This window comes from Aquila chrysaetos, chromosome Z (genome assembly GCF_900496995.4).
Source record: "Aquila chrysaetos chrysaetos chromosome Z, bAquChr1.4, whole genome shotgun sequence".
In the NCBI taxonomy this organism is placed as follows: domain Eukaryota; kingdom Metazoa; phylum Chordata; class Aves; order Accipitriformes; family Accipitridae; genus Aquila; species Aquila chrysaetos.
In genome coordinates this window covers 29,253,315-29,268,189 of record NC_044030.1, presented here as the reverse complement: position 1 = coordinate 29,268,189, position 14,875 = coordinate 29,253,315, and the positions used below count along the sequence as shown (strand labels likewise).

At 43.2% G+C, this 14,875-nt stretch overlaps 1 protein-coding gene across 13 annotated transcripts in view; it reads left to right on the top strand.

The window, feature by feature from the left end:
• RGMB (repulsive guidance molecule BMP co-receptor b) overlaps positions 1-14,875 on the top strand; it is a 35,929-nt gene that overhangs the window by 2,714 nt on the left and 18,340 nt on the right. For all 13 annotated transcript variants that reach the window (XM_030003775.2, XM_030003769.2, XM_030003771.2 and 10 more), the window contains exon 2: positions 538-1,049. In XM_030003775.2, the coding sequence (XP_029859635.1) occupies positions 538-1,049 (512 nt within the window). The remainder of the gene's footprint in view (positions 1-537; positions 1,050-14,875) is intronic.

Here is a 14,875-nt window from a genome sequence, read left to right as displayed (position 1 = left end):
GGTGCCAGGGAAATAAAGCAAACTGAATTTATGGCCTGCCTACTTCCTTACCCTCCTTCCCCCCACCCTGCTTGCTAGAAGAGAAACTTTGATTTCTGCTTCATTCAGGTTTTGTGTAAACATGTATCATTTGCCACCTTTACCACTTCCTTCTGAGGGGCAGGATTCCGTTTAAAAGTTCACTAACTTGTGTAAAGCTCTGAAAGACTAAATGGAGACTTGCTTATTGACCTAGTGATTAACTTAAGCACAGAAATGCTGGGCTCATACTTGGCAGGGGTTAGTGCTCTTAATTTCCATTTAGACAATATCAAGTAACGGATTAAGTCATGCATGGATCATCTCAGCCTTTGAAGTGGTCTGTATTGCTATTTTTCTGTCGCCCAACACTTTTTCTCCATTATATAGTGTTTCCCTAATGGGTGAGTGCTGTAAGTTGTCTTCAGGTTGTTTTCTGCAGCACCTGTGAGTGTGGAATAGGGTATTGCAATCCAAGAGGTTTACTTGATTTCTCTCTGCCATCTGTTTTGTGCTTAGGTGACTGCCAGCTGCAAACACCTTGTCGAATCCAGAAGTGCACCACCGATTTCGTATCCTTAACTTCACATCTAAACTCGGGTCTTGAGGGCTTTGACTTGGAGTTCTGCAAGGCCCTGCGAGCATACTCTGCCTGTACCTATCGCAATTCTAAAGCATGCCGTGGAAATCTAGTCTACCATTCTGCAGTGCTTGGGATCAGTGATCTCATGAGCCAGAGAAACTGTTCCAAAGATGGACCCACATCCTCCACTAACCCTGAAGTGACCCATGATCCCTGCAATTACAGTAGCCACACAGAAGCCAGAGAACATCGGGGAGGGGAGAAGACTCCTCCTACTACTTACCTATTTTGTGGCTTGTTTGGTGATCCTCATCTGAGGACTTTTAAGGATCACTTCCAGACATGCAAAGTGGAAGGTGCTTGGCCCCTCATAGACAATAACTACTTATCAGTGCAAGTGACCAACGTGCCTGTGGTTCCAGGATCCAGTGCTACTGCTACAAATAAGGTATGGATTGTTCTTAAGCACTGGCTTGTGTACCAAAGTAAAAGGCCAAGACAGTAGAGTAAGTCACTTAGCCCTTAACAGTTAAGAAGTGTAGCAGCTTGAGAATCTTCTGTGCAGTAGTCTAAGAAAGTAAAACTGTTACCCTCTTTTCTGAGAATCAAACAAAACTTAAACCAGGTCCTTTTCTTCCTTTTGTTCCTCCCTACCACAAGAAAACCCTGTACATATCACCACATAAGCCTTTAAGGATACTAAATGTAATGCTTTAAAACAGTTACCAGATTTCAGCATCTGTGACTGCCTCTGCACTAGGTAGGAATTCTAGGCAAGGAGCAAGGAAAGAGCATAAGTCTCTGCTTTTCATCAGTTCTCTAAAATGTATAGCCATGACAGTAGATAACAAAAAATACTGACAGAGTGGCACAACAAATGAGTTACCAAGACGCTAAGGGTTCAGAGCAGAAACAAGAAGGGGAACTGCAGAGAATTGAAAGAATGTAGCAAAAAAATTACATTGATGCCAGTTGGTTGTCAGAAGGTCTTAGTACCCTGGCTTTACTAAAGAAGCAGCAGCGTGAAAATTCTGCTGAGAGTGTAAGTCCCTGTTCAGACAGGCAAGACTTAAGATTGCTCTTCTCTCAGCCACTTGAGGTGCCTAGAGAAGGAATACATGCACTAGTATTGATAGCTTATGCCATTTCTCTACCTTAAGAAAAGTACTTCCTTCTTTCTGCTGAAGGCAGATAGCAAGTCTGTCTCTGTCTGTAGGAAGAAAACAAGGAGGCATAAAGCATGAGCCTGGCTAAAACATCCTCTGATTTACCTCCAGAGCCAGGGGTGAAAAATGCTCTGAACTGTTGGGTGCATCGCTCATGCTGTCACATATCTTGTTCCCTTTTTGGAGTGACATGGCGTTCTTTAACTGTGGTAGTGTAGCTCCTGTATTGTCAAGGTACGTCAGGCTATGGGTACACAGTCTCAAGACCATCAATATTGGAGAATTTTCACTGTTTTGTTAAGTTCGGAAGTAGTTTTTTAATTACTGCAGTCAGGAGCAGGGTGTGCCGGTCACAGTAGGTTAGAGCCTGCACATCTTCCATGGAGATGTTTGTGCAGTAATATTAGTATGTGGAAATCAGTTTTGCTATTGCATTCATGATGGATTCTGAGGTACTGACTAATGTCAATGCCTGTATGAGTGAGGCAAATTTTTGCATTTGCGAGAAGCCAGAGGCTGGACTGATACATCACTGAAATTCAGAACCACCTTTTCTTAACTTGTGCCTGTTGCAAGAACAGTCTGCATCATGAATGAGTTCTGAAGGAGTATAAAATGAGGGAATGAGGCTAACCTGAGTAAGCTTTGCAAAAGAGACTTGGGTCCCTTGAAATCTGCTCCAGTGGCTTTTTTTAAAGACAGTTAAGTAAGCTTTTATCCTCAGTTTTGCTGAAGTCTTGCAGAATGTTCTTTAATTCCTTGTTCCTGGTAGTGCTGGAGGAAGAAGTTGAGTCTTCTTGTGTACAAATTGTGTGGGTGGCTAGGGTGTGATGGTAGTAGATAGGTGATCTTATCGTACCCTTTAGCCACATTCTGAAAATGATTGACTAGGGTAGCATGTTATGCTGGTATATGTCTTCTCAAACAGATAACCAATAGGAGAACTTCAGGAGATAAATGTCTGTACGTACTGGGGGAAAGTACATGTTTTAAAGGGTGTACCTTCTGTCTTTATTTATTCTCAATGTTTTTGTGTTTTTCTTTGACTCGTCATTCTGGAAAAAGTGGTAATACATTTTCCTCTTTTATAATAGTGGTTTAACATCCCTGCTGTTGCACAAGTACAGCTAATTGTGCAGAAGCAATTAAATGAAATAAGATGTGTGGTTTAGGATATTAGAAATGTCTCTAATGCTAGTATCTGTCACATGTTGTACTGTGCTTGAGTTTTTTCTTTCTTTGGCAGGTAATCAAACTTATCAGCACACCTGTTTGCAGGAAATGAAGGTTGTTTGAATGTACAAGTAACTTAGCAAGATAAGTTTTCATATCTCGAATGCATTCTGTTGACTCCTTTATTTCTTTATGGAGCAGGCTGCTGTAAAAGGTACAGAAAAGGCTTGTTAAACTGCAGTGCCAGTGCTAGTTTCATTCCTGTTACATTTTTCTCTGCAAGTATTCCATTTTGGTTGTGGTTCTGGACTATCTGCTGCTGGGTGTACTTTCCTAATTTTGGCCACAGGGTAGCTTATAAAGAGCTACCAAGAGAAGTTCAGTGACTTTTACCTACATAGTGTTTTTTCCCTAGCTGAAAGTGTGCAAATAGGTCTTTGACCTTCTTCCTGAGGAAAGTTTCCAGAACATTATCCATTGTTAGTCTTGCTGCTTTTTCATTGCAGGTATTTGAGATAGGTGTTTAATGGGAAATAATAACAAAGGTTTATCCTGAACTTAAATTGTGCAGAAGCCAAAGCAAATATTAAATTGCTAACTAGCCTACTTAATCCACTCTAAAGCAGACCTAACGAAAGCAAAGACAAAAAGAGTAGAAAATTTGGTTTCTCCTGAATGCATTTTTTTTAGGGAAGTGATTTAAGAAGCTGTAGGAACAGAATACTTAATCTTCACCCCATATGCAGTGTGCTTTTGAGAGGGGCATACCATCACTTGCCGTTGTAGGTAGTTACTACCTTTAAATTTATCATAGTTTTCTGGTGGACCAAGCTTTAAGGGAATCAGCAATGAAGCGAGCATTATGTGTAAAGTAAGTTGTTTCCTCACTCCAAAACTGATGAGATTTGAGTAACCTCAACAGTCTGAGGGCTATCCAGTATGTTCATAAAGAACAAGAGAATGCCAGGAGGAGACTTTTAAGAAAGAATCTGAAGAATAAAAGTATGTTTTTCTGCCCCCACCTCCCACCCTGCATCTGGCAGGAAAGTATGAAAAGCAGGAAAACTCTTCCTTTAATTCCTTGATTGGAAGGGTACATTCTATGTGGGAGTTGTGTATTTATTCACAAAATGCTCTTGGCAGTTTGTTTGTAGGTGTTATGCATATTTTTGATGCCATAGTAACAACATCTGTTTCTTCACAGTGAACAAAGGCTACTGTATGTTCTGTAGTCTAGCTGAAACATCAAAGTCTATTTTTTTTTTTGAGCTTTTCTGCTGTGCTTATGCCCCTTGGCATGGGATCCTAGGGCTTGTCAGATGGAGACTGAAGGATCATCACCAACTAGCTGGGAAACTGAGTTCAATCTCTCATTTCTTTTTCTTTCTGATGGACTTCGTGTATAAGTTTTGGGTATGTCACTGGCATCTTTATATCTGATTTCTTCAGCTATAGATAAAGAGCTCCCCTGTCCTAGGACCTGTTTTGGGATTTCCTGAGGATAAATGGCTATTACAAGGGGCTCTAGAGGGAGCAGATAGGAAGGATATTGTAGAATGCATTAAAGAGAAAGGTGTTTGGGGTTTTTTTTTATTATTATTTGTTGTGTGCTTTATTTGGAGGGGTACAAAGCCTTTATTGGCTTTAATCATTGTGACAGGTGTTCTGGATATCGCTAGCATAGGTGTCCCTGAATAGCTAATGAGTCAGAGATGCTTGGGCTTGCCTGTGGAAAACTTTCCTTGTTGTTTGCAGTAATTGGAAATGGAGTTTTTCCTATCCAGGTGTTTTGTAGTGGATAGGTTGAAGGTGAGAGAGTGAATGGAAGGACAGAGAGTGAAAAAACCACAGAGCTTTTACTGTAGCGGATTAACTGGGCATAAAGCTTTGAACCTAGGAATTGTTGGTATTACCAGGATGGGGAAACATTGGGTAAAAATGTTCTTTTTCCCAGAGTCAAAACATTTAAATATCTCTCTTGCAGCATGGTTTCTATTTTTGTAGGAAATTGTTGGAGACTGAACACAGTGTACTTAGTCTCTTTTAAGTAATATTAAAATGTTTGTCTTCCAGTTACCGTTCAGTTGTTCTTCTAAGTAGGAGCATCAGATACCTGATCACATATGATTAGTTTTTTTGTCTTTGTGGACACCCTGCCAAAGGTAGAGATGAATTTGTCTTTATTTCTAAGAAGTAGTACATACTACAGTTTTGTTGGAGGTCATCAAAGAATGATTTAGGTTGGAAAAGACCCTTAAAATCATCGAGTCCAACCGTAAACCTAACACCACCAAGTCCCACTAAACCATGTCTCTAAGTGCCACATGTACGTGTCTTTTAAACACCTCCAGGGATGGTGACTCAAACACCTCATTGGGCAGCCTGTTCTGATGCTTGATAACCCTTTGGGTGAAGAAATTTATCCTAATATCCAGTCTAAACTTCCCCTGGCGCAACTTGAGGTCATTTCCTCTCGTGCTGTCAGTTGTTACTTGGGAGAAGAGACTGACACCCACCTCACTACAACCTCCTTTCAGTTAGTTGTAGAGCGCAATAAGGTCTCCCCTCAGCCTCCTTTTCTCCAGGCTAAACAACCCCGGTTCCCTCAGTTGCTCCTCATAAGACTTGCTCTCCAGAGCCTTCAGCAGCTTCCCTGCTCTTCTTTGGACACACTCCAGCACGTGAGTGTCTTTCTTATAGTGAGGAGCCCAAAACTGAACACGGTATTCAAGGTGCAGTCTCACCAGTGCCGAGGACAAAGGGACAATCACTTCCCTAGTCCCGCTGGCCACACTATTTCTGATACAAGCCAGGATGCTGTTGGCCTTCTGGGCCACCTGGGCACACTGCTGGCTCGTATTCAGGCAGCTATCGACCAACACCCCCAGGTCCTTTTCTGCCAGGCAGCTTTCCAGCCACTCTTCCCCAAGCCTGTAGTGTTGTATGATGTTGTTACGACCCAAGTGAAGGATGCAGTACTTAGCCTTTTTGAATCTCATACAGTTGGCTTTGGCCCATTGATTCAGCCTGTCCAGATCCCTCTGTAGAGCCTTTGTACCCTCAAGCAGATCAACACTTGCACCCAACTTGGCGTTATCTGCAACCTATCTCAGCTTTACTGGTGTAAAGATAAACAATGCTGTTTCCTGGTGTTCAGGACAGCCTGGTCTTAGCAGGACAAGCTATGGCAGTTTGACAGGCATTAAACTGTTCTCTTGCCTGTGATGTTTGTGGGACTCCTGGACAGTTGTTATAGATATTTCAGTGCCTTCAATGCATGCCTTTGAGGAGTGGAGAGGAAAGGAGAGATGCATACATACTCACTCAGCAATATCTATCTGAATGTCTTTAAAGCCTCTGGGAGTCTCTTTGGGGTAGTAGGACAGAGAATAAGTTAACGATTATAAGTGGCAGGTTTTTTCTCAGATGTGGTGATGGCAGTAAATGTTAATGTTGTGAACTTAAACAGGCTTTACCTTCCTGTTTGTTGCCATATAAGCTTTATAGTCCCACTGCGGGGGCGGGGAGAACCTTTCTTCTTGGGTTGTCCACCTGAGAAAAGGAGGTGGAATGTTTTAGCTACGGTTCCCATTGATTAAGGATGCTTAACTATGGTCAAGTTCTAGGCAGTTTTGAAATTAATCAATAGTAGGTTAATTTCTAGACTGATTTATGAACAGTGACCTTCTTGCTTAACCACGTTCAAGAAATGCTCTCCTGAGTGCTCTTGGCTTTCCTTTTGGAAATCATCTAATGCTGAACTGTCTTGTTTTCAGCTTGACTTCCTCTTTATATCTCTGTGGTGCATGGAATCCACATGCCTTCCCTTCCCATTTTCTCCTCTGACATGAAATAGGAACGTGTCATGGTAAAATGTCTTGTGCTTCTGTACCATAGAAGCAAGCTGCAGAGAGATTACTGTATTTAGTTTTGTAACACTCCCAGCAGTTCTTGCTTCTGAGAAGTTAGCCCCAGCAGCATCACTGAGGCAGTCCCTAAATCTTTCCCAGACGGTTTGCCTTCACCATGCCCTCCCCAGCCCCAATATGCATGGAAGAAGCAAAGTCTCTTTTGCACATACACGTCTTGCTGGTGTCCTTGAGCTATGTTGACTTCAGCAAATAGTGCACTGCAAAAGCATGGGTATATGGAGAAAAATGTGAAGAAATCTTGCTCTGGGTGATGCCTGGTGCTGTCTGATGGACTGAGCAGTCGTTAGAGTTTGTAACACACCCTTCAGTTTCGTTTCATCCCAAAAGACCTGCTATGCATATAAAAAGGAACTAGCCTGTGATGTAACTTGAAATGAGTCTACTGAATCAACATTTTACAATGAGTCCTTACTATTTTCCTTATTAAATCTCTCTACTTCCACTTTTTGGCATAGGCCATTTTTCAATAGGTGATGAGTCATGCTTGGTTTCCCAGATAAACTCACATGCTTCACACTTGTTGCAGACCTCTGGAAAGGCAAGGTGTGACATTTTCAGTTGGTGATTGGAAGATTATTCAATGCATTCAAGTTTAAATTTTCTTATATGTATGTATGGACTCTAAAAGCTTTTGCAAGACCCCTTTAGAAATGTCATGTATGCTATGCAGTTATCTGCCTATGAACTTCTAGTAGCTGCCTTTCATAGATCACTTGTTAAGTCCTTTGCAGACTTCCCAAGGATATTTGGTAGACCACTGGTCTAGTATCATAAAACCTCCTGCTGAAACATCTCCTACCAATTCTCCAGGGCTTGATGAAATCATCAGGGCTGTGATCTCTAAACATTTTTCCCTGTCTTTTCTCATAGACTGAAATGGTGCATAAGGAGAGCATCTGAATGTTTTCTCATGATGCTAGGCATGAGGTAGGCTATGCAGACCTATGCTGAAGATAAAGCTGGGAAGCATGAATAGCAAGGTGTTTCTTTAGCTGCTGCATCAAAGTGCCATCTCAGTAGTCTGCCTGACCTACTGTGCTTTATGCAGACTTACAGACATGTCACTGGATAGGCTCACTGTGGGATCTTATCTGCTTCCTTGCTGCTCTCTGTCAGGAGAAGAAATGCTCAGTAGCAAAATCTAATGTCCTAAGAAGCATTGTGGAGACACTCTTTCAATGCGCATATACCACTGGTGGGGTATTCAGTTGTTAAATACTTGCATAACATGCTTGTAGTCAGTGTTCCCTGCCTCTCTGACTAGCTTTCCTTGTTATGTACCTGAATGCTGACTGTAACCTTTCCATGTATTGTGGCCATCTGTGCTTGGAGTAGTAATTGGGGAGAACGGGGTGGATCTGTGAATTTTAGTAGCAGCTTCAGCAGTGTTGAGGTAGGTTCTGCATGATTGCATGGTGATATAAGCTCTTCCCTGAAAGTACAACCCAGTCATGACAAACATCTGGGGAGGAAAATGGACTTGGGGACTATTACAGTAAAATTATGAGTAAAACTAGCCAAGATCAAAATATGTCCATAGAACAACAGGAACCTTCTGTCCTATGTTAAAAAAACCCAAAACAAAACCAACAAAAAACAACCACAACCAAAACAAAAGAACAACCAACAACCTTCAGATTTGTCCAGAGTCGCTGCATGTTCAGTTGGTAGTGTCACCTTCTTGCATGTGGTACCTCATATCTGTGTTTTTTAACATCTGGATGAAGTCTAATTCTTAGGCAGGTTCTGTCTGACTTCTTTCCTCAGGAATTTTGCCTGTAGTAGGCATAGAAGACTTGAATGCCTTTCTAGGTACAGGAGTTGGATTTGTGTCTTGTTGTGGAAGGGCTAGATGGGGTTAAAGATGTTCTGAGAAAACTTCCTACCCTGGTACAGCCCTTGGATTGTTATTCATTATTGCTTTATCATGTAGGCAGCAACAAAGTTGCAGTAAGTTCAAGGGTGTTCAAAAGAGACTTCAGGGCCTTGTGATGACTGGTTAAGGGACCAGGAGCACAAGCAGTTTTTTCCTCTATCCTTCCAGTTGCAAGGAATGATGCTGGAAGAAACAGGAAGACCCAGCTGATCAATATCTGACTCCATGACTGGTGTCACCAGCAGAATTGTATAGACCAACCCATGATCAAAAAAAACCTACGACACCAGGCCTGCTGGCAACAGATGGGGTACACCTTTCTGAAAGTGGGGAAAGGATCTTTGCCAAAGAGTTAGCAGGGATCATTGAAAGAGCTTTGAACTGCATTTGACTGGGGGAAAGGGATAAAACCAGGCTCCCTAGAGATAAGCCATGGGGCAGCACGCCAGTGTTTGAAGGATGGTGTGCTAGTGAGGTCCTTCAATCTGCTTGATGATGTGCTGAGTACACTGTAGCACATTTGAAATGTCTCTATACTAATGCACGCAGCAGCTTAGCCATCTCAGTGGGGGTAGGGGATGGAGATCCATGCGGCAGCAAAGACACAAGGGTTGTTGATGTGTTAGAAACAACAGAAGCACCTGAGAACAGTCACATAGGAATTAAGGCTTCTCCCCCAAAAAAGGTGGCAGGATCAATAGCCCAACTGAAATGCATCTATACCGATGCATGCAGCATAGGCAACAAACGAGGAGCGGGAAGCCACTGTGCAGCTGGCAAACTATGATGTAATTGCAATCACGGGAACATGGTGGGATGACTTACACAACTGGAGTGCTGCAATGGATGGCTCTAAGTTCTTCAGAAGGGATAGGCAAGGAAGGAGAGGCGGTGGGGTAGCCCTGTGTGTATGTTAGGGAGTATTTTGACTGTCTAGAGCTTGATGATGGTGATGAAGGGGTCGAGTGTTTATGGGTAACAATCAGGGGAAAGGCCAATAAGACAGATATCATGGTGGGAGTCTGTTATAAACCACCCAGCCAGGATGAAGAGACAGGTGAAATAGTCTATAAGCATCTAGGAGAAGTCTCACAATCGCTAGCCCTTGTTCTCACGGGGACTTCAACTTAGCAGATGTCTGCTGGAAATACAATACAGCAGAGAGGAAACAGTCTAGGAGATTCCTGGAGTGTATGGAAGATATAACTTCCTGACACAGCTGGTGAGTGAGCCAACTAGGGAAGGTGCCCCACTTGGACCTGTTATTTGTGAACAGAGAAGGACTTGTGGGTGATGTGATGATTGGAGACTGTCTTAGGCATATTGATTCTTGGAGATCTAAGCAATGTGGTTAGCAGAACTGCTACCTTGGATGTCCAGAGGGCAGACTTTGGCCTGTTTAGGAGCCTGGTTGACAGAGTCCCTTGGGAGGCAGTCCTGAAGGAGTCCAGGAAGGCTGGACATTCTTCAAGAAGGAAATCTTAACGGTGCAGGAGCAGGCTGTCCCCATGTGCCAAAAGATGAGCCATCAGGGAAGAAGACTGGCTTGGCTGAACAGAGAGCTTTGGCTGGAACTCAGGGTAAAAAAAGAGTTTATGACCTTTGGAAGAAGGGGCAGGCAAGTCAGGAGGACTACAAAGATGTCATGATGTTACGCAGGGAGAAAATTAGAAGGGCCAAAGCCCAACTAGAACTTAATTACTGTCTACTGCAGTAAAAGACAGTACAAAATGTTTCTATAAATGCGTTCACAACAAAAGGAGGGCTAAGGAGAATCTCCATCCCTTATTGAATGTGTCGGGATACATAGTGGCAAAGGATGAGGAAAAGCCTGAGGTACTTAACGCCTCCTTTGCCTCGGTCTTTAACAGTAAGACCAGTTGTCCTCAGGGTACCCAGCCTGCTGAGCTGGAAGACAGGGACAGGGAGAAGACTGAAGCCCCCATAATCTAAGGGGAAATGGTTACTGACCTGCTACACCACTTAGACATACAAAAGTCTCTGGGGCCAAGTGGGATCCACCCCAGTTGTTGTGGTTTAACCCCAGCCAGCAACTAAGCACCACGCAACTGCTCACTCACTCCCCTCCCACCCAGTGGGATGGGGGAGAAAATCAGGAAAAGAAGTAAAACTTGTGGGTTGAGATAAGAATGGTTTAATAGAACAGGAAAGAAGAAACTAATAATGATAACACTAGTAAAATGATAACAGTAATAATAAAAGGATTGGAATGTACAAATGATGCACAGTGCAATTGCTCACCACCTGCCAATAGACACCCAGTTAATCCCCGAGCAGCGATTCCCCTGCCCCCACTCCCCCCAGTTTATATACTAGATGTGATGTCACATGGCATGGAATACCCTGTTGGCCAGTTTGGGTCAGCTACCCTGGCTGTGTTCTGTGCCAACTTCTTGTGCCCCTCCAGCTTTCTTGCTGGCTGGGCATGAGAAGCTGAAAAATCCTCGACTCAGTCTAAACATTATTTAGCAACAACTGAAAACATCAGCGTTATCAACATTCTTCTTATACTGAACTCAAAACATAGCACTGTACCAGCTACTAGGAAGACAATCAACTCTATCCCAGCTGGAAGCAGGACACCAGTGTACAGAGGGAGCTGACAGAAGCGCTCACCAAGCCACTTTCAATCATTTATCAGCAGTCCTGGCTAACTGGGGAGGTCTCAGTTGACTGGAGGTTAGCAAATGTTATGCCCATCTACAAGAAGGGCCAGAAAGAGGATCTGGGAACTACAGGCCTGTCAGCCTGACCTTGGTGCTGGGGAGGTGGAGGGTTGTGGAGCAGATCATCTTGAGTGCCATCACATGGCATGTACAGGACAACCAAGATATCAAGTCCAGTCAGCATAGGTTTATGAAAGGCAGGTCCTGCTTGACTAACCTGATCTCCTTCTATGACAAGATGACCTGCTCAGTGGGTGAGGGAAAGGCTGTGGATGTTGCTTACCTGGACTTAAGTAAAGCCTTTGATACTGTTTCCCACAGCATTCTCCTGGAGAAACTGGCTGCTCATGGCTTTGATTAATGTACTGTTTACCGGGTAAAAAACTTTCTGGATTGTCAGGCACAAAGAGTTGTGGTGAATGAAGTTAAATACAGTTAGTGGCTGATCACAAGTGGTGTTCTGGAGGGCTCGGTATTGTGACCAGTTCTGATTAATACCTTTATCAGTAATCTGGATGAGGGGATTGAGTGCACCCTCAGTCAGTTTGCAGACAACGCCAAGTTGGGTGCAAGTGTTGATCTGCTTGAGGGTACAAAGGCTCTACAGAGGGATCTGGACAGGCTGAATCAATGGGCCAAAGCCAACTGTATGAGATTCAAAAAGGCTAAGTACTGCATCCTTCACTTGGGTCGTAACAACATCATACAACACTACAGGCTTGGGGAAGAGTGGCTGGAAAGCTGCCTGGCAGAAAAGGACCTGGGGGTGTTGGTCGATAGCTGCCTGAATACGAGCCAGCAGTGTGCCCAGGTGGCCCAGAAGGCCAACAGCATCCTGGCTTGTATCAGAAATAGTGTGGCCAGCGGGACTAGGGAAGTGATTGTCCCTTTGTCCTCGGCACTGGTGAGACTGCACCTTGAATACCGTGTTCAGTTTTGGGCTCCTCACTATAAGAAAGACACTCACGTGCTGGAGTGTGTCCAAAGAAGAGCAGGGAAGCTGCTGAAGGCTCTGGAGAGCAAGTCTTATGAGGAGCAACTGAGGGAACCGGGGTTGTTTAGCCTGGAGAAAAGGAGGCTGAGGGGAGACCTTATTGCGCTCTACAACTAACTGAAAGGAGGTTGTAGTGAGGTGGGTGTCAGTCTCTTCTCCCAAGTAACAACTGACAGCACGAGAGGAAATGACCTCAAGTTGCGCCAGGGGAAGTTTAGACTGGATATTAGGATAAATTTCTTCACCCAAAGGGTTATCAAGCATCAGAACAGGCTGCCCAATGAGGTGTTTGAGTCACCATCCCTGGAGGTGTTTAAAAGACACGTACATGTGGCACTTAGAGACATGGTTTAGTGGGACTTGGTGGTGTTAGGTTTACGGTTGGACTCGATGATTTTAAGGGTCTTTTCCAACCTAAATCATTCTATGATTCTATGAAATGCATGGAAAAATAGCAACATAAAGTCAGACCTACAGCACTGTAATTGTGTTATGGCACTAGTGAAGACTAGTACAAGAACTCAGAGTTGAAAGTGTTGCTTTTGTTTAAGGCATACAAACCAGGCACCTTCACAAATATGTGAAGGTCTTCCAGAAACTTCACTTTGGCTGCTCAGTAACACCATCCTTAAGGCTTTGCATGTGCACTGGGATTTAAGTAATCTTTGTGATCAGTACGCTCAGCGAGGATGATGTTACTGGCATCAGTAGGAGTGAGATGATGAAGTCCAAATGAAATATTTCAAGTGCAGATTGAATGTTTGTGGGTTTTTCATTGCTTTTAGTACTCTTAGTATAGGTGACGGTTGTATATTGTATCTTAAGGTAAGTCTGGAATAATCTTATTTTAGTCTTCCAGGTTCCTCCCTGCAGTAGCTTAAGAGCTCTGTATGTGCCCAGAGAACAAGGCTGAGATACCAATACTTTCAAAAAAACTTTCTTTATCTGGATATCCTGGCATTTGGATTTTTCTGTCCTAGGTTTAGAAAGGGCAGCTAGTTTCTAGTCTGTAAACAGTGATGCATGAGCAGCTTTGGGGGGGCGTTCTTATAACCCAGCCAGAGTGTAGAAAGTATTATATGAACCTGTACACATATAACACATTAGATTTGTTTGAAATAACCTTTTTCACTATTTAATGCATTCTGTTACCTTGAGAACTTAAACAGAGGAAGCTTTGCAGTGGAATTTCCTTCATCTCCCTTCACAACAAGCTCTTGAGTATCCCTCAGTACCAGGGCGTGAGATTGAGGTAGGAGTGGGTGATAAGGAAAGGACCTTACAGAACTCTGGTTTTACTGATCTGGCCTATGGATTAGATGGATGTCACACAGCAGAAAACACAATATCCATATGAGTGTGTCCTCGGAAAGTCTTAATGGTCTCTGTTGATTCTCTACTTGGAGCATCTTTGCAAGGTGTATGTGGAGGCCTTCATTCACTTAATAGTCGTTCAGCCCTCATTCAGTGTGCAGTGTTATTGCTAATCTTGCCTTAGGGTGGAAGCTTCTGTTCTCCCTCTCTGTCTCTGAAATTGTGTGCATTTCATTCTTGCAGAGGGGGGAGCAGTTTGGTGGCTGCTCCCTGATAAATTTTACCAGGCGCTGTGCTTAACTGTTTTAAGTAGCCAGTTCTGTGTCTCATTAAAACCATTAACTCTTTTTGACTCCAGACAGTTCAGGTGCTGAGCAAACTTAGAGCTTTACTGCTGTTGAAATGTAAATCATTCTTTCCTTGCAGAGCAATGCAAATGTGCTTGGGGAAGTAGGAATGCCTCTTTGTCTGAGCAAGCTGAGATAGAAGCCTGTTTCATCAAAAGTGTGTTATATAAGACCTGATTTAATGCATGAGGCTCTGGATTATATGCAGAAATACTAATCACTTGACAGATCTCAGGTTTCTCTTCTTTGAGTTGCTGAGCTTACTTCACTAATCATAGAGTTGTGAGGTGGTCTTTACAGCAGCAAGGGTACTTCTGGATTTTCTGGATTTGGGGCATAGGCATTCAAGCTTAGCTGTGGTCCACAGACATCAGTTTACCAAATTGCTTGACTACAGATGGTCTCAAGCTAGCTGTATAACTGCTTATTGCAAAGAAAAAACAGTGGAAAATTCCAGTCAGAAGGCACCAGTGGGAACATAGGAAATCAAAATAGCAAGTATTGTTTGTGTGTATGAGACACAAAGACTGACAACATCAACCAACTGGGACAAACCAAACATCAAAAACCGATGAAATACTGTTTAGGGTATGTCTGCATACTCCAAAGGAGAAATTGTTGCAGTGGGAGGAGGGAGAATGCAAGACTTCTGTCTTATACAACTGGTATGGTATGAAGAGGTGAGGCTAATGAGGGTAGAGGTTTCATTCGGATTGTCTGTAATCATCTGTTTATTTAACCTCTAGCTGTTACCTCAAAGTAGAGGGGCAGGAAACTGTTGTGCA